At 54.9% G+C, this 18,770-nt stretch overlaps 1 protein-coding gene across 1 annotated transcript in view; it reads right to left on the bottom strand.

Moving 5' to 3' along the window:
• Positions 1-2,594: 2,594 nt before the first annotated feature.
• LOC311586289 (uncharacterized protein) overlaps positions 2,595-18,770 on the bottom strand; it is a gene marked incomplete at its 5' end in the record, with an annotated part of 116,120 nt that continues 99,944 nt past the window's right edge. The window contains 17 exons of the mRNA XM_084762260.1: positions 2,595-3,506; positions 7,689-7,830; positions 7,961-8,077; positions 8,278-8,387; positions 8,909-9,083; positions 9,190-9,395; positions 10,078-10,268; positions 12,111-12,208; positions 12,299-12,483; positions 13,263-13,467; positions 13,628-13,720; positions 13,885-14,072; positions 14,508-14,670; positions 16,710-16,874; positions 17,496-17,657; positions 18,264-18,392; positions 18,464-18,577. Coding sequence (XP_084618386.1) covers positions 3,502-3,506; positions 7,689-7,830; positions 7,961-8,077; positions 8,278-8,387; positions 8,909-9,083; positions 9,190-9,395; positions 10,078-10,268; positions 12,111-12,208; positions 12,299-12,483; positions 13,263-13,467; positions 13,628-13,720; positions 13,885-14,072; positions 14,508-14,670; positions 16,710-16,874; positions 17,496-17,657; positions 18,264-18,392; positions 18,464-18,577 — 2,448 coding nt within the window. The 3' untranslated portion in view covers positions 2,595-3,501. The remainder of the gene's footprint in view (positions 3,507-7,688; positions 7,831-7,960; positions 8,078-8,277; positions 8,388-8,908; positions 9,084-9,189; positions 9,396-10,077; positions 10,269-12,110; positions 12,209-12,298; positions 12,484-13,262; positions 13,468-13,627; positions 13,721-13,884; positions 14,073-14,507; positions 14,671-16,709; positions 16,875-17,495; positions 17,658-18,263; positions 18,393-18,463; positions 18,578-18,770) is intronic.

Below are 18,770 nucleotides of genomic sequence, written 5' to 3' on the forward strand. Positions count from 1 at the left end.
TCTCAGCTCCCCTGACGCTGTGGCCCCGGAACACAGTTCCACATGTTACGCTGACCCCCAACCATGAGATTATTTCCTTGCTACATCATAACTGTAATATTGCTGGTTATAAATCTTAATATAAGTATCTGTGTTTTCTGATGGCTTTAGGCGACCTCGTGAGAAGGTTGTTCACATGCCCCGCAAACACACACACACACACACACACACACACACACACACACACACACACACACACGGGGTCATGACCCACAGGCTGAGGACCACTGCTCAGGGACTGGAGAAATGGCTCAGCTGGGAAGAGCTCTGTGGTTCCCAGCACCCACCCTGGGTGGCTCATAACTGCTGTGGCTCCAGCTCCAGGGTTCTGATGCTGCCTTCTGGCCCCCGTAGCACTATACTTACAGATGCACGCACACATGTGTACTTATAGAAAGAGTTTTGGAAGCCCGGTATGATGGTGCATGCCTTTAATCCCAGCACTTGAGAAGCAGAGGCAGGTGGATCACTCTGAGTTCAAGCATATCTGCTCTATAGTGAATTCCAGGCCAGCCATGTTACCTAGTGAGGCTGACCTTATGTCAAATAAAAATTTAAAAACAAGCCTGTAATCTCAGCTCTGAGGGAGACAGAGGCAGGTGGCTCTCTGTGAGTTTGAGGCCAGCCTGGTCTACAAAGCAAGTCCAGGACAGCCAAAGCCTTACAGAGAAACCCTATCTTGAAAACAAAACAAACAAAAATAATCTTTTTAAAGTTTATTACATTTTTTATTTGTGAGCATGTATGGCAATCATATACAGTTCTCTTCTTCTTCCGCCTAGGTCCTGGGGATTAAACCCAGGTGGCCAGGCCCTGCAGTGAGTTGCTCTGCTTACTAAGCCGTCTCATCAGCCCTGCACTATTTCCAAAGTCTAGAACAGACAGTTGGGGGCAGGGTGTGTGAGGATTTTCCTGACTGACAGGCTCATGGGGATTGACTTTATAAATCATTTTATTTGTGTGTGTGTGTGTGTGTGTGTGTGTGTGTGTGTGTGTGTGTGTGTGTGAAGGAGTCCAGAAGAAGGCATCGGAGCCGGGCTGTGGTGGTGCACGCCTTTAATCCTAGTACTCAGGAGGCAGAGGCAGGTGGATCGATGTGAGTTTGAGGCCAGCCTGGTCTACAAAGCAAGTCTAGGACAGCCAGGGCCACACAGAGAAACCCTGCCTCAAAAAACAAAAAACAAAAACAAAGAAAAAGAAGGCATCATATCCCTTGGAGTTATAGGTGGTTGTAACTCACCCATCATGGGTGCTGGGACAGGGTCTCTCTCACTGAGCCTGGAGCTCACCAACTGGACAAGACTAGCTGTCCAGCAAGCCCCAGGGAGCCCCCTGTCTCTACCTCCTCAGCACTAAGATGCCAGCCACTTGCTACCATGCCCAGTTTTTTACATGCATGGTCAGGATCTGAACTCAGGTCCTTGTGCTTGCACGACAGCCACTTTGCCAACTGGTCATCTCCACAGCCTCTGAGGGCACATTTCTGTTTGTATGTGTTGTGTGCACTTATGTGCAGGCGTGTGCATTGATGCTCGTGTAGGGGCTGGAGGAAGCCATCCGGCGACCTATTCCATCACTCTGCCTTTTTCCATTGAGGCAGGGTGTCTCAATGAACCTAGAGCTAGGCTGGCTGCCAGCAAGCTGCAGCAGGTATTCTGTGTCTGTCCCCCACAGCACTAGCATCAGCAAGCATGCGGTCACACTCAGCTTTTCACAGGGGTGCTTGGGCTCTGAACTCAGGGCCTTGAGTTTGAGCAAGACGCACTTTTGCCTGCTGAGCTACCTCTTCTGCTGCGGGTGTACCTTCTGATGGAACCTGGCGTCTGCTTATAACTTACAATGCATTAGTAATCCCTGCACATTGCAGCTTGGGATGTTTTGCAGGGCGGGGTGCTACCTTGGTGTACATGTGGAAGTCAGTTCTACCATATCGGTCCTGCGGATTGAATGCTGGCTCTCAAGTTTGGGAGGAAGAGCCTTTGCCTGCTGAGCCGTGACTCCAAGTGGGGTGAGTGGGCCCATGATAGATAGCTCTGGGAGGCAGGCTGGCTTCCTTAAGTGAGGGGACTAGGCAGGACATACATTCCTCATTGGGCTACTATAAGGTCTGAGAAAAGGTCAAACATCTTTCAAAACATCCTGAGCAGTTTAAGGTCACGGAGGATGGATGGAACTGGGACAAGATGCAGGCACTCGGTCAGTCAGAGCATCCCAGGCCCCCACTCCTCCTATTAGTGCAGCGGTTCTCAGCCTGTGGACCAAGACCCTTTTGGGGGTGGGGCGATCTTTTCACAGGGGCCACATATCAGATATCCTGCTTATCACTTATTTACAACTCATAACAGTTATGTAGCTAAACTACAGTTATGAAGTAGCGACAAAGTAAGTTTATGGTTGGCGGGGGGGGGGGGGGGGTGGTCATCACAACATGGGGATCAAAGCCCATTATGAAGGCTGCGAACCCTGTTCTGGAAGGTGAGCAGGATTGGCCTCACTTCCCTCTGCTCTGTAGATCGTTTTTCTAGGCACCTGTTGTGCACCAGGGTTGGCTAAGTTTGTGGCCTGCCCGCCTGCCCTTCTCTTTGTCCCATTTCTGGTGGCACACACCCAAGCCCCTCCCGTTCAAAGGCTGAGCAGAAGAAGGCTAGCCATAGCCTGTACAAAGCCCTGGGAATAAACGAAAGAGGGTTTGGTGTAGACAGGGCTCTAGGGTGCCCCCTTGTGGTAGGCAGGCTCACGGCCACCAGAGCCTCTGCTCTGGCGCTAGGGCTGGTCAGCCCCAGCAGTCCGTCCCAGAGACACTCCTGGTTTCTGCAGCTTTATTTTGCAATTGAAAAGTCAAGAAAAAGGCCCATTTCCCAAGAGAAACAAACAACAAAAAACTCTGCTGCCCCGTGGCCCAAGCCCCCACGTATTTATGTCACATGCCCTTTGAAAAGGAGCCTTCTCCCAAAGCCCTAGAAGCATCCCGTGAGTCCCTCGCGAAGAAGAAAGCTCCTGGGTCAGAAGTCTTGAGACCGTTTGGTTCCCCCAGGGTGGCAGGGAACGGCTGTGCCAGGCAGCCTTGCGTCCACGTGGTCACAGCCTTCTCAAGGCTCAGGCTGCAGAAACGGTTGCTGGGTGAGTGAAGCCGTAGTTTGCGCAAGTGTGGGTGCTGGTGTGGCGTGTCTTCCCCGAGGTGTGTCCCTTGGCCTGGCTGCCTCCCAGGGAAGTTTGAGAATGAATTCCCTGGACCAGCCGGGAGTCTCTCAGCCCCAGAGACACTGGGAAAGTGGGGCATGTTCTCAGCTCCTCCTATCTGTGAGCTTGGCAGCAAGTGCAATTTTCCGCTTGGGTTTTCTGGCCTGCGGCACTAGTGGGTCTCTTCCAGCCAAGAACCTGACCTCGCCCAGGAACTAGGATTTGGGTAGAGGGCGAGGAGCTTGACTTCTTTGGCAGCCTTGTATTGCCTTGGGCAAACTGTCACACTGTAATAAAAGAGATGTAAAGTAGTGTGTGAGGCCTAGAAAGGAGGCCCGCCCTTTCCTGAAGTAAAACTCACCCACCCATCACCACCTCCCCCTCTTGTAAGCACAGCAGGCAGGGTGCGGTGGTCCCTTTCATACTGAGGGACAGTGTGTAGGCACCAAAACTCACCCACCCACCCACAGAGGCACTGAAAACTAAAAAGAATTTGCCAAGGGCTTCTTGGCATGAGTGAAGACCAAGATTTAACACCCCACCAAAGGGAAGAGCTGGGGGGTCAACACCTGAGGCTCTGGGAGCAGAGGATATGCCTGAGTCAGTGCAGGGGGAGGATATGCCTGAGCCAGTGCAGGGGAGGATATGCCTGAGCCAGTGCAGGGGGAGGATATGCCTGAGCCAGTGCAGGGGAGGATATGCCTGAGCCAGTGCAGGGGAGGATATGCCTGAGCCAGTGCAGGGGAGGATATGCCTGAGCCAGTGCAGGGGAGGATATGCCTGAGCCAGTGCAGGGGAGGATATGCCTGAGCCAGTGCAGGGGAGGATATGCCTGAGCCAGTGCAGGGGAGGATATGCCTGAGCCAGTGCAGGGGAGGATATGCCTGAGCCAGTGCAGGGGGAGGATATGCCTGAGTCAGTGCAGGGGGAGGATATGCCTGAGCCAGTGCAGGGGGAGGATATACCTGAGCCAGTGCAGGGGAGGATATGCCTGAGCCAGTGCAGGGGAGGATATGCCTGAGCCAGTGCAGGGGAGGATATGCCTGAGCCAGTGCAGGGGGAGGATATGCCTGAGTCAGTGCAGGGGGAGGATATGCCTGAGCCAGTGCAGGGGGAGGATATGCCTGAGCCAGTGCAGGGGAGGATATGCCTGAGCCAGTGCAGGGGAGGATATGCCTGAGCCAGTGCAGGGGGAGGATATGCCTGAGCCAGTGCAGGGGGAGGATATGCCTGAGTCAGTGCAGGGGGAGGATATGCCTGAGCCAGTGCAGGGGGAGGATATACCTGAGCCAGTGCAGGGGAGGATATGCCTGAGCCAGTGCAGGGGAGGATATGCCTGAGCCAGTGCAGGGGGAGGATATGCCTGAGCCAGTGCAGGGGGAGGATATGCCTGAGTCAGTGCAGGGGGAGGATATGCCTGAGCCAGTGCAGGGGGAGGATATGCCTGAGCCAGTGCAGGGGGAGGATATACCTGAGCCAGTGCAGGGGGAGGATATGCCTGAGCCAGTGCAGGGGAGGATATACCTGAGCCAGTGCAGGGGGAGGATATGCCTGAGCCAGTGCAGGGGAGGATATACCTGAGCCAGTGCAGGGGAGGATATGCCTGAGCCAGTGCAGGGGGAGAGAGAAAACATAGGTCAGGCTGGACCTGAATGCCGAGGGATCCAGACTGTGAATGTGCTGCTGACATTCAGATGGTTCTAGAACATCCAGATAGATGACTCTCTCTACTTCAGGAGAAACCAGCCGTCACAGGTGGCTGGTGAGCTGCTGGGGCAGGGGCCCCATGTGCTCATGGGCATAGACCCCAGGAGAACTGCACAGGACCACTGCAGATAGCCTCCATAAATTAAGCTGGATTCCGTTCTTGATTGATTGAGACAGGATCTCATTACCCCAGGCTGTCCTGAAGCCAAGCAGCTCGCCAATGGTGACTTTACCTGCTGAGCCATCTCACTGACTAGCTTTTATTTTTAAATCACCTTTCCCGTTTCCTTAGTTCTGTCTGCCTAGATTTTTACACTTCCTTTCTGATCTCAGTTATTTGAGTCTTCTCTTATTAATATAACTACAAGTTTGTTTTATGGATTTTGCTCGTTTTCCACTTCGTGTCCCATCTATCTCTGCTCAAGTCTGAATTTCCCTTTCCTAGCTATCGATTTGGATTTCCTTTCCTGATAACTGGGGTTTCACATCCTTCTGTGTGTGCTTGTTGAGTATGGAGGCCTGGGGTCAGCCTCGGGTCCAAGGAGCCCCAGAGACCGGCCTGGCTGTGCTTCCGCTTGGTTTTGCGTTGGTTCAGGGGATCAGGTCAGGTCCTCTCACTTGTGCCAAGTGCTTTGCCCACAGAGCCTCCCCCCTTGGCTTTCCATTTTATTTCTCAGAATCCAAGTCAGCTGCTCAACTCTTCCATCGAATCTTCCCATCCAGTTATTGTAGTTTTTGTCTTAGACATTGGGTTCTTTTTGTTATTTTCATTTTCATGATATTGTGAGTTTTTTTTAAAGATTTATTTATTAATTTTGTGTATCTGCATGTACACATGCACACCAGAAGAGGGCATCAGATCTCACTATAGATGGTCGTGAGCCACCATGTGGTTGCTGGGAATTGAACCCAGTTCCTCTGGAAAAGCAGACAGTGCTCTTAACCTCTGAGCCACCTCTCCAGCCCCGATCTTGTGAGTTTCTTTAACAACGATAATCTGTTTATTGTACATTAGGAGGACAGCATTTAAATGCCCTTGTCAAGGAATTTAAAGGCTTTGTCTCTTGAAGGTTGGTTTCCAGGCTATCTTGTTGCTTTGAGCACACAATCTCTTTTCATGAACATTGAGTGTCTGCAGGGTCTTTGCACACCTCCTAAGCATACGGAAGGACTCTTCCTGGCTCAGCCTGCTGGGGGCCCTCGGATCTCTTCTCTAAGTCTGGATATTCTGGGCTGTGAGACGCTGTGGTGCTGTGGTCGGCAGCCCAGCCTCCTGTGGTTCCTCTTCGAATCAGATACCCAAACTCCACCAGTGCTCAGAGCACAACACAGGACGGGACAGAAAGCAGCCCCCAAAGTAGTCCCGCAGACAAGCTCTGCCCTCCCCCTCCCACTCCCAGGGGAAGCTGGGATCCCAGTAGCTACCTTGAAGTCCGCACAGGCTAGGGGTGGGCCGACTGCAAGCAAAACCACCACCTGTACATAGGTGCACCCATGTGGAGGTCAGAGGGCAACTGCCAGAGTGGCTCCTCAGGCACTGCCCATCTTCTGGTTGAGATGGAATCTCTTCCTACATCTAGACCACGCCTATCTGTCCCCTTTGGTTCTGCAGCTGTGCTCTGACAGGTCCTGGTATGGTCCTAGTAAGAGTACCTGAGACACCATACCTCTCGTGACTAAGGGCTCTAGCCTCAGAGTTCTTACTCTCTTATTGGTCCTCACGCCAAACCCGGGTCACACACCAGGTGCTCCCACCACGCTGTGACTCATATTTTCCATTTCACTAACTTTTCTCTTCGGACGTTTTACACTTTAACTTGAGTGTCATGCGCCTGACTCTTACATTACTCTCAGAAATTTCTTTTAGCCTGCTGCTCATCTTTGAACATCTTCTTTCATTGCTTTTAAGAGTCCCAGGCTGCCCCCGAGTCCAGGATGTCATGGTCTCAGGCATTCCCCACTGCTGCTCACTGCAGTTGTGACTTGTGTGTTAGATGAAGAAGCAAATGTGCTGTGAGCTGCCAGTCCATGTCAGGGTCACCTCAGAGCTTTTATTACAGGTTCTGGATGTACAAGGTTCTGAGGGTCCTTAGGGTGCTTGAGACACCTGGCTTGGTGGCAATAGTCTCAGGTATTATCTCTTTATCCCTCAGGAAAAAAAATTTTTTTGACAGGGTCTCTCAGTGGCCCAGAGCTAGCCTAGTTAGGCCTAGGCTGGCTGGCAGTGAGCTGGGAGATCCACCTGCCTCTGACCTCCCAGAACTATTATCACAGATACTCCATTTCAGTCATATTTTTTTCCTGGTTCTGGGGCTTCTACTCATGCTGACCTTTTTTGTTTGTTTGCTCTTTAATTTTAACAAACTGTATTAATCTTTATTTTCTATGTATGAGTGTTCTGCTCACATGTATGCCTGTATACTGTGTGTGTCTGGTGTCTGTGGAAGTGAGGTCATTCATTCCTGTGGCAGTTGTGAGCCACCTTGTGGGTGCTGGGAACTGAACCCAGGTCCTTTGCAAGAATTTTTAACCACAGAGCTATCTCTCCAGCTCTCTTTGGTTTTATTGAGACAGAGTATTGCTAATGTAGGCCATGCTGGCCTCCTGCCCCTGCCAACTAGACTAGCTTTTTTCATAAAAACGACATTACACATAGCTCTGTTAGGCCCCTGTGCTCACCGTGGAAGTGAGCACTTGTCAGCCCTTTAGGAGCTCACAGGATGGTACTGGTTACCCAAGGCTAGACCAGAATGAGAACTCACCACACTGCAGAGGAAGGGCCAAGGGCACAGAGTCCTGGGCACACAGGTGGATGTAGGCACCTGCCAGGGAGCAGGCGGGTTGGAGATCCTTAGGGTCACAGGTGTCCTGGACACACAGTCTGAGGAATGGGGCAGGGTCCACCTGAAACCAAAGCCAGCCCATCACTGCGCTTGCCCACTGCACTCTTGGAAGGGCACAGGTTAGATCAGGCTCCTTTCGCCCTGTGGCTTCTCTGCGGAGTGGCCTCTGGCCAGGCTCAGCCTAGACTCACCACCTGGAAGCAGTAGCCCAGGCTAGACCAGCGCTCTTGGAAGAAGGCCTGGCAGGTGCTGCTGTGTCCTGAACATGGCTGCTCTGCCTGCTGTACCGGAGCACAGTTCTCCCCCACCTGGATGGAAACACGCACACGCCTTAGTACTCCACACACACTTTTCTCTTGGGCACACTATCTGGTGGGCATGAGCCACAGCAAGAGATGGCTGTATCCTTGAGTAGAGCAAGAGGGCTCGTGCTTTGCCCTGCACCTGTGCAGTGCCCTCTACCGAGCTTAGGGGTAGACTTGGCAGAAAGGGGTTGACCGCAGCTTACCTGCCAGGCCTGGGTGAGCTCCTCCAGGCTGGCAGCTTCTGTGCCATCTGGCAGCATTAGCTCATCATCTGCCTCATTGTCGTTGGTACCCAGAAGGCCAGCAGATGTTCCTGTAGGGCAGGAGGACCTGTTGGGAAAGCCTCCCTCTCCCCACGACACCAGAGCCCTCAGGAGTAGGGAGGGAAAAGGGGATCTGTGCCTTGTGGTGCTTTTCCCACTGTCCCAACCCACAGAGCCACCTAGAGAGCTTTCCAGGGCACCTCTTGGAGCATAGCTGCATGTTTCTGACTTCACTGTATATGGACTCTCCCCAGGGAAGAGAGCCAAGCCAGGTCAGAAGCCCTGGCCCAGATCCTGGCCCCGGGAGTAGTGCTGAGTCACCCAGCCTTTGCTGGGTCATCTGTTGTAATGGGACAGGAACCACCAGGACTGAGAAGTGAAAGGAGACCATCGGTCCCTGCCACCCAAGCAGCGAAGTGATCAGTCAGCAAAGAGCTTATTTCTAGCTCTTTCCATTGGCCTATGTTCTTCTTCTCCACCAGGGAGGCCAACAGTGGTGCTACTGAGAAAGGGGACATCACCCTCAGGCCTGGAGTCTGGCCATGGAGCAGCTAGAAAAGGCCCAACGTACCATGGTGCCACAGGCCCAGGGTCAGGCTGCACAGGCCTCCGGGCACGTCACAGGAGACAGATACACCATTCTCGCTGCTCAGCTCAACCCAGGGCCCATTGTTAAGCACAGCAGGAGATGGGTCTAAATCCCAGCAGCCCTCCCCAGGCAAGGCAGTGTCATAGAGCTTGTAAGCCTGTGGATGCACATGGGTAAGCATGAGTCACTCCAGCATCAAACCTTTAGGCGACATATAGACAAGAGGCTCCAGGGAGCCCCTCCTCCTCCTCCTGTGCACTCACCTTTAGGCTAGGATACAGAACGAGGGCTGTGTGGTTCAGCTGTGCACGGAGGGCTGTGAACCCGGAGCTCGTGCGGCTCAGCATCAGGGAGAAGGTTTGCTGAGTGAGGTCCTTGGCCAGCAGGAAGCTGCCACAGCGGGGACCCAGGCCCCACACCTGCCCATCAAAGGTCACCATGTACCTGGCGCCGGCCACCACAGCACGATCTGAGAAGAGGCCAGGCCAGCTCAACACTGAGTGTAAACTTGCCTCCGAGGAACAAGTGTGCTCCCAAGTCTGGGGACTCTCCCTAGATGCTGAGCTCAGCAGTGCCATCACACAGCAAGGCGCTCCATGCCAAGCCTGATGTTGAGCCTCCTTGGCGGCAAGGCCTTGTGTTCAGACAGCATGCTTATAGCCCACACCAGCCAGCCATGGTATCCCCCTCTACTCCCCACAGGAGGAAACTGAGGCTAAAGAAGTTATACAGCAGTGTAAGCCAGAAACAGGCTTCCCAGGGCCTCCCAGGGGCATCCTGGGGCCCCAGACTGCAGACACTACAGACTCCCCAGTAAGCCTGCACTCAATTAGCAGCCTTCCAGCCACAACTGGAGCTCTGCCCGATATTCCTCCTCCATCAAGGCCCCCTGGGAGAGGGCTGGCCTCAGGAGCCCCCAGCCTCCGCGTACTCCCCCTTAGCCAGGCACAGGACTTATATTTGGGACAAAAATCCAGGCAGGGTCTATAGCCCTAGATGACCTCACCAACCCCAGGGACTCATGGGGATGCCACAGGGCTTGGCACGTTTTTCCTGTGGCTGCTTGTCATCAGGCCCTATAGGGCTTGCTAGGCCTTCCACTCCACAGGCAGAGGGCTTCCCAGGAAGTAGACCAGCCAGGGGGGACTCACACTTGAAGGGCCTCCTCAGTAGTCGCCGCCGCAGCAGGAACCCGTAGAACTCAGCCAGCACATTAGTCTCATACAGTCTGCGGAGCGGCCAGAGGAGTTTCTCTTCCACCAGGTAACTGACCACCCGGGCCGCATCCAGGGGCTCATCCCCCACTGCCAGGAGTGGCAGCCTTACCACCACAGAGCAGTTCCTGGAAGGGACACAGAGGAGCTGGGCTCCCTAGCAAGTTGGGATGTGTCGCTGAGCTCACATCCTGTCCCTGAAGTGCAGGGAGAAGGGATCACAGCAGCTGTCCCCTTAGAGAGGGCCTGCCTGTTTGGGCAAGCCTCCTAAGATGCACCAAGACCCTGCAGTATTGTGTACTCCAGGGGGCAGTGAGGTAATGGGGAAGAGCATAAACACCAGGGAGGCAAATCCACCTCGGGATGCTGTGTCGTTGGTATACAGGCTTAGAACAGGAATCCAGCCAAAGGGAAGCGGGGGGGGGGGGGGGGGGATACAACAAGAAAGCCCCATCAGTCCCATCTTCGTCCTACACAAACGTTGTCTCTCCATTCGTTTTCCTAGGAGGTATGTTCCAAATTTATTGGTGGGGAAATTGAGGCAGAGTAAGAGTCCAAACCAAGATTTAGGTAGGCCCACGGTTTTCCAAACCCAGGAAATGCTGCCACCTGCTGGGATAGGAGGGAACTGCAGGCACTTTCAGGCGCTCCTTCCTGGGAGGCTGCCTCTTTTCCGCAACTTCTCCTTGCCTAATTCTTTCTCATCCAACAGAACCTAATGTGCCAGCCCCCCCCCCACCAAGATTCAGCCCCCCAGAATATGAAAATAATTCCTGTGACTCAAGCCGCTACAGGTCTGCTTACGCCGCACTGGACAGACCGTTTTTACCACCTAAGTCCAGGCTGACCTTAAAAACACAGCTGTCTTCTGACCCCCTCTCAACCCTTCCATGTCGCCATTTTTCCAGCAATCACCCAGCCAGCCACATCGCGCAAAACTAGGGCTCTACACTCCGCATTTCCATAGTCTCTCCTCAACATGTGGGACAATGGGACTGAACTTTTGAAATACACAGAGATACACCTTCCCTTGGGCCCAAACCCTTGTGTATGTGCCATCTCCAAGAAGAAGCCACGACCACCACCCTAGGCCATTTGGAATCTGTCCAAGTCCTCTTGGCTTCCTTACAATTCTTCAAACAGGTACCACGGTGCCACAACACACACACACACACACACACACACACACACACACACACACACACAGCCATCCCCTACTCTGCACCATTTGGGTACCCTACCTAGAACTGCCTGCTCAAAACTCACTTCTGGGCTGGGGAGACGCCTCAGTGGTTAAGGCACTTGCCACACAGGCACAAGGACTGGAGGTCAGATACTCAGAAATGTCATAAATGTGAGGTGAGCATTACGCACTTGTAACTCCACTCCCAGAAGGCGGATCCCCAGAGCAAGCCGGCTGGCAAGACTAGCCCTATCAACAAACTCTGGGTTTGACTGAGAGAGCCTGCCTCGATGAGTAAGGTGGAAAAACAATACGGATTATCTTCTATTAACTTAAGCCTCCACATACATGTGTGGGCCCACAGAAATGCCTATCACGCACACAAAATGGGGAGCCGCCTTGGCCCATTCTTAACCAGCCTGCACCTGCGTGCATGTCTTTCCCCCTCAATTGCTTTTCTGAGCCCTGCTTTCAGCAGCACGTGCCACCTAGCACTTGGTCAGGGACTGGTACCCTGCCCATCAGACAGACCAAGGCCAGGCTGCCAGCCAAGAATGTCTTCCCCGCCCGCCGCTAAGGCTTCTGCAACCCAACTAGAACGTGAACAGAGTTGGTGCAGAGCCTGAGCCTGAGCCTCCTTTTCCCACCTGTCAAGTGAGGGCTGCCTGTAAGGCAGTGTTGCCCTAAGAGTGAGATGATGGGCCAGACACAGGCATTTGTCATGCCCACCCCCCACCCCACCATGTAGCAGGAACCCCCCATCTCCCCCCCCCTCCCCCGGGCTTACCTGGCTGAGTAACTGAACATGTTCAGCAAAGGTTTGCAGAGCTGCCTCAGGGCCCAGGAGACCTCAGCCTCAGCCCAGGACAGTGTATGGTGGGTGGCCTGGGGGAGGGGGGAGGGAGCAGGGACAGCCCTCAGAGCCACCCTCACTGAGCCCAGCCCCACCCCCCACCCTATCACACACACCCTCACCAGCTCCAGGGTACCCATCACGGCTCCCAGGGCCACCTGGATGGGCCTTAGCTTCCAAGTTCCCAGCAGCCTGAACAGCCAGGCCTGCAGCCACTGCCTGGCCTCCTCAGCCCGCTGTCGCCACACCTCATCCAGGGACCGCAGCATCACGTCCGAGTAGGCCTCATTCAGCGTGGCCAGGGGATCTACGACAGGAAATCACCCCAAAACCTCAGGACCCCCTGCTGCAGATGAAAACCACTGAAGCAGGAGCCAGGAAAGCCAGCCATGGCTAAGATCCCAGGTCTAGAGGACAGGGGCCGGGTGCCCTGGAGCAGGGGATGGGGTAGACTAATGCAGCGGGCACTCGCTGCTGACCTGGTCACCTGGAAACGATAGGATAGGCTCGCTACTCCCCATTGTGCAAATGTGCCTCCTGCCTCGAAGCTGGGAAACTGTCTGACAACCCTGGTAGAAACCCCGTGTGTCACAGACATCACAGTTCAACCCTGGGGAAGTCGATGGCGTTCGGTGTGACATGGCATTGCTCCGGATGCTGCGCATCGGGCTTTTGAACGTCAGCCCAGCACCCTTCCCTATCACCGACTCGGCTCTGCCCCCTTGTGAGTCACAGCCATGAGGGCCTTCCGTGTGCTCCTGGGTGGTCATTGACACTGGTACAGCTGACTTTGAGCTAGGGGCAGAGACAAGTCAGAGGCACATCCCCACTACCTGCTTTAGTGCTGGGCAGGGGTCTCGGGCGGCGGGGGGTGGGGTGGGGGTGGGGCTGTAAGGACCAGGAATGGTCCTTCAGTGTTCTCAGCTTGCTCAGGCCAGAGCTATGTGCCGACCAGGACAGAAGCCTCACTGGTGCACACTGACAGACACTTGACCAAGACAGTGGTATAAGAACATGTCTGAAGGCCCGAGGCCCCCAGGGCTGGGGCCGGGGCTGGCGTAGGGTGGTGCCCTCTGCTGTACTCACGTTCCAGCTCATTCTCCAGCTGTTTCATCTCCACCTGCAGCTGCTCCAGGTAGAGAGGCAGGCTACCGGCCAGCAAGTGTCTGGCCTGGCTGTGGCCCCACAAGGTGGCCACCGCCTGGCCACCTGCCTGAACAGCACCTAGCCCCACCTGGGTCAACTGCAACAGACACTCCGCCGCATTGTCCAGGGTGCCCATTGGCTGTACCTAGGCAGGAAAACCAAGCCAAGATCAGTGGGAAGACCACAGGGACGGCCCTCTTGAGCCTCGCATGCCTGGGCTGGAGAGCTGGGGGCACAGGCCAGAGGGCTCCCCCAAACCCGCCCCCCCCCCCCCCCGTCTGTGTTTCCATTCAGGGACTACTCACCAGGTTCTGAAAGCCTCTCACATAGTCATGCAGCTTCTGGAACCTCTCTTCCAGCTGAGCCTGCACCAGGGAGCCAATTGCTGCCATCTTGGACTGTGGGACAGACAGAGGGACAGGCGAGAAATAGAGAAAAAGGCCCTCTAGGGCCTGGAGAATGTGTGGGCTGTCCTGAACTGTCCACTCTGATTTTTCTGGGCACTGTTGCACTCAAGGACTCTGGGCTCCTGGCCAACAGCCCTCCACCCAGGGCCTCTTACCTCCATATGGCTTAGCAGGGCCCCTTGACAGCCGTGTGCAACTAGGAGGAGGCTCTGGTTAGCTGTCTGCAGGGTCAGGTGCCCCAGATGCTGGGTGGGTTGCTCACTGCTCTGGAGCAGGGCCTCCACCTCTATGGCTCTCTTGTGGTGGGCACATGCCCGTACCATCACACTCTCTTCTCCGCTGCCTGGAAGCCGGAAGGGGCTGAGGTTACATCCATGCCTTCTCTCCCTGCCTCCCAGTGCCCTACACGAAACCTCAAGATATTAGGGTTTAAGAGCCTTGAGCTGTACCACCTAAGAAATCCCTTCTTCTGGCATGCTTCAAGCCCCAACTTTATACCCACTTCTGGATAGCCCAGCCAGATACCCCGATACCCCTGTCTCCCATGCACCACCCTCCCACCCCCGATCCCCGGTCCCTATGCCCTCCTCACCTGTCACAGCATCACCTGACCCAGAAAAATCAGTTCAGGTGTTAACAGGAAGTTCACTCCAAATGTGGGGTGATTCATGCTTCTTAGCTCTCAATAGGACAGGAATAGGAATCCTCAGTCCTCTACTGGACAAAGGTGGGGCCTAGCCTAGCCAGCTGCCTCGGGGACCCGTCACCCTCCACTTACCTTCCACATGGGTGGCAGAAGCCTGAAGACAGCTCAGGGCCCGGGACACCAACAACCTTAGTTTCTCCTTCTCCGTCCTGCCCTCCAGCTGGACCACGCTCTGGGAAGCTGAGCTAGAGATGTGGCCCAGCAAGCTGAGCCGCTGAGCCCTGGGGCCTTGGAGCTATGAACCAGGGGAGAGAGGCCTGAGTGGGCCTGGCTGCTGGGGCTGCTCGGGTCTCTGGCCTTTGCCCACCCCAGACTCAGGGGAAGGGCTAAGGCTGAATTGGTAGAGAAGGGATCAGAAAACACCCACTCCATTCTCCCAGGAGCGCTGGCTTCCCTACCTTCCCCCCCCAACCCTTGCCACAATTCAGAATCCCACCTCGTGGGGAAGCATAACATAGCAAAGCCCACCCGACAGCCATCTTCCCAGCAACCCACTGTCCAGGAGTCTCAGAACTCAAGGCTTCGCACACTCCTTAGATGCAACTGGTCTGGGGACTACAGGCACCTCTCCTTTGACAACCCCAGTGGCCAAGTGCTTCTCCCTATAGCCCAGACCTTCTAAGTTTTCATCAAAATCACTAAAAAGATCTTAGCAAGCTGAAGGGGCCCGTGTGGGTCATATGAGGTCATTGTGTTTACCCAAATCCTTGTAAGCACCCAGCCTTGAGGACAAATGACTGGTGCATGAACTGCATCAATATAAAAGGCTTTGAGGGTCCCAGGGAGAAGGGACCATTGGAAAAGAAGAGACTGGTACAGGAACCTGGAGAAGGGAGCCATGCCTGCCCTAGCCTTGCTGCTCTGTGTTCCAGGCTAGGCCCTGCCGCTCACAAGCTGTGCAGCCTTGAGTAAAGCCTCCGCTCCTCGCTGTAAAATGACACGGAACAGTGGCTCCTGAAGCTCAGCAGAGGTCAGAGGTGCTCTTGAGTTCTTAGGAGTCAGATTGAATTCACCAGTCTCTGACATCTTTGGAGAGGAGGTCAAGGGGAATTGAGGCCACAGTGGGCTAAAGTAGACCATGAGGCAAAGTGCCGCATGGCTAGAGGTGGGAAAGCTGGGGGCTTGGGGCAAGGGCCGTGGGGCAGTGCCACCAGCCATGGACAACCAACCAGTAGCCACTTGGAGCTGGCACCTTCAGTTCAGCTTCAGCCTGGCTACTAATGACCAGGGATCAAGGCCCCACAGACCTGGGCATAGCTGGGGGGGGGGCTGTCCCTGAAATGACCTTCCTTGTGCAGGGATCAAGGCTGTGCACTACCCAGAGTAGGGTAAGGAGAGCGGAGGGTAGGGACCTGCCAAGTGCTTGGCCTCAGGCCTTGCTCTGCCTCTGATTCCAGGAAGCTGTATGGAGCTCCAGTTTATAGATGCTGGGGCAGAGCAGGCCCGGCTGCAGGTTAAGCAGTGGCAGGCCCAGAGACTCCACATCTTGACTAGAAATGGCCGTGCCTCTGGAGATGCCCATCTGTGGCGGCCATTCTTGATCATCAACATGACTACATCTGGAGCTGATGAGAACCTAAGTGGCTGGGCACAACGGTGAGGATTTTGTTCTTAAATAAATCACTTAAAGTGGGAAGATCCACTTTTAATACAGATATTTTGAGGGTGGAAGAGCCCCCTCTAATCTGGACCCCACGTTCTGCTGGCAGCCTATAGAAGGGCCTGGGAGAAGGAAGCTCTCTCGTTGCCTGCTTGCCCTCGCTTTAGATGGCACACCCATCCCTTCACTAGCATTGGAGCCTACTTCTTCAGGATCATGGCAGATACAGAATCTCAGCCTGGTGGACTGAGCAACTACTGCTTTCTTGGACCTTCCATTTGTAGACAGTCATTGTGGGACTAGCAGAACCACAGCCTATAGGCTAAAAATGCCCTCTACACACACACACACACACACACACACACACACACACCCCTGGTCTATCCATTCCGTTCCTCTAGAGAACCCTATCAAGAACCCAACAAGGACACTGTCCTTGTCCTGTTTGAGCAAGACAGAAGCCATCTCTTGATTATAGGAAAAGAAGAGCCATGAGGTGATGGAGGAGGCACTCTGTGGGCCTGGACAGAGACCCCCTAGGTTCAATTAAGTGAAAGGGAAGTCCTGGACGCTCGGGATGTAGGACTGAAGTTCCACCAGTGACCACTAGGTGTGGCAGCTGCCCAGGGAGTGGGGTTGCCGGCACGAAAATCCAGGAGACATTGGACATCTACCTCCAGCTGCCCAGAGAATTCAGGTGCGTTAGGTCGGCTGTGGTTGTGGAGGGTTAGGCTGAAGTGCAGGCCCCGGTCAGGGTCTGGGGCAAGCCCCAGATGGTATTGAGAACTCAGCAGGAGTGCACCCTGGTCCAGACTGTGCTCCCCAGAGAACGAGAGGGCCTGAAAGAAGACAGCAGAGGTTCCAGGGCTAAGGAGGCACTGGGGAATGGCTTGGTCCCATACACCTTTGGTCTGCCCTGGTTTCCTCCGCTTCTGGAAAGCTCTCCAGGAGAGCTGCATCTACGTTACCTCTCGCTCAGCCCAGACACACTGCTTTCATGGTGCAGTGGAGCGAGCAAGGGCGAGAGACTTGATGGTTTGTTAAGCTCTAAATACTCTCTGCCTGTGCTTTACACATGAGTCTGTGGTCCCTGGGAGGGAGGGAGGGAGGGAGGGAGGGAGGGAGGGAGGGAGGGGAGGTGGGTGGGCGGGTGGGTAGGAGGAAGGTCAGGAAAGAAGAAGAGACAAATGGATAGCAGGACCTGAGAATGGTGGGGTGGGGGACTCGGCAATACGCCCGAGACAAAAGCAGGAAAGGGTCCCAGTGTGTGCCTTAGCAATGGTGGTGGTGACTCGTCTGTGTCACATCTTCCTGAACACCATGAGCTCCCCTATATAGTCTTCCTTCTCTCACATAAGGCAGAGACTGAGAGAAGGCAGGTGCCGTGCAGGCGGTGAGTGTAGAGCCACTGCCCCAGGTGTGGTACCCCTCCTCGGGGACCCCGGTTCTCCTACACTCACCCTGGGCAAGTCGCAGAGCCCCAGGTGGAGGCTGTGGCGTAAAGTGCTTGTGTAGTCAGTCTCCACTGTCCCCCGGAAGCTCTGCTGGGTGCAGCGGGCCGGGAGGATGTGCTCTAGTGTGGCCTCTGCGTGGACCTTGTCCTCCTGCGGCAGCTGATGCTTCTGGAACAGTGGGTCGTGACATAGGGCTTATCACATAGGAGAGAATGCCCACAGAGCCCATGCACACACACACACACACACACACACACACACACACACACACACACACACACACACCCAGTAACCCATGACGCAAGCTTCAGGACCTCAGGGCGCAGAAGAGCTGGGGTCTCAGAAGCCCAGGGGTGGGGTGTAGAAGTGTTGAGGTGGGTACACTCTCAGAGCCAGCTGTCCCCATCTCAGTACAGGCTGGCTTTTGTCCCACACTCTGAAGATCTGCGCTTAGGCCCACTGGAGTGGAGATACTGAGCCCTGCCCTTTCTGGGAAGGCGAGCCCTCCCCCAGCCCCTGCCCCATATCTAGCAGATCCCTAGCACCACCGGCCCCTCCACTGTGTGTAGCACTAACCTGCGTGCTTGACCTACTTCCTGTAGGACATGACTATCGCACCCAGTTCAGATGAAGCAAGGCTCACACAGGAATAGTGGCCTAGGTGCCATGGCATAGCCAGTACTTGAACCCAGAACTACATACACTGCCTGAAGGCTGGTATTTCCCATAGGTGCTAAGGTCCCCTGTAGGTGAGCCTGGCTCCCTGGGCCTCACCTCATAGGTCACATTTTGCCGCAGCCGGCGTTGGCCCCAGGAGAGATCAAACTGTTCACTGAACATGACCGGGGTCTGAGTCAAGGCCCCACAGGCCTGCAGTGGGCCCAGGCCCCAGGTCCCCTGCAGCTGACAAGAACAAGAAGGTAAGCCAGAGGCCTGCTGGAAGGCCCAGAGCTCACCAGTGAGCCAGCACGTACTTGCCCTAGTGAGGCAGCTAGGCAGCCATCCCAGGCCACACTATGGGTAGAGGACCTGTCGCCCCAGGTGATGTTCAGAGTCACAGGTGAGCTTCCATCCCAGGACCGCTGAACCTGCATGAGGGAGGAGCAGGACTGTCACCATCTCTGTGAGGGGAGAAGCTGGCAAGACTGGCTGCCTTCTTCTTCCTGAGGCAGTTGGGGCTAGAGACTTCTGCCCCTCTTTGTAGGTGTTCAGAGCCTCCCACTAGGAACCTGAGAAAGGTCCCCCTCCCTTGGTGACAAGATGTCAGCCAGTCCCTTCTGG

Source organism: Acomys minous (assembly GCF_964271855.1).
Source record: "Acomys minous genome assembly, chromosome: 16".
In the NCBI taxonomy this organism is placed as follows: Eukaryota; Metazoa; Chordata; class Mammalia; order Rodentia; family Muridae; genus Acomys; species Acomys minous.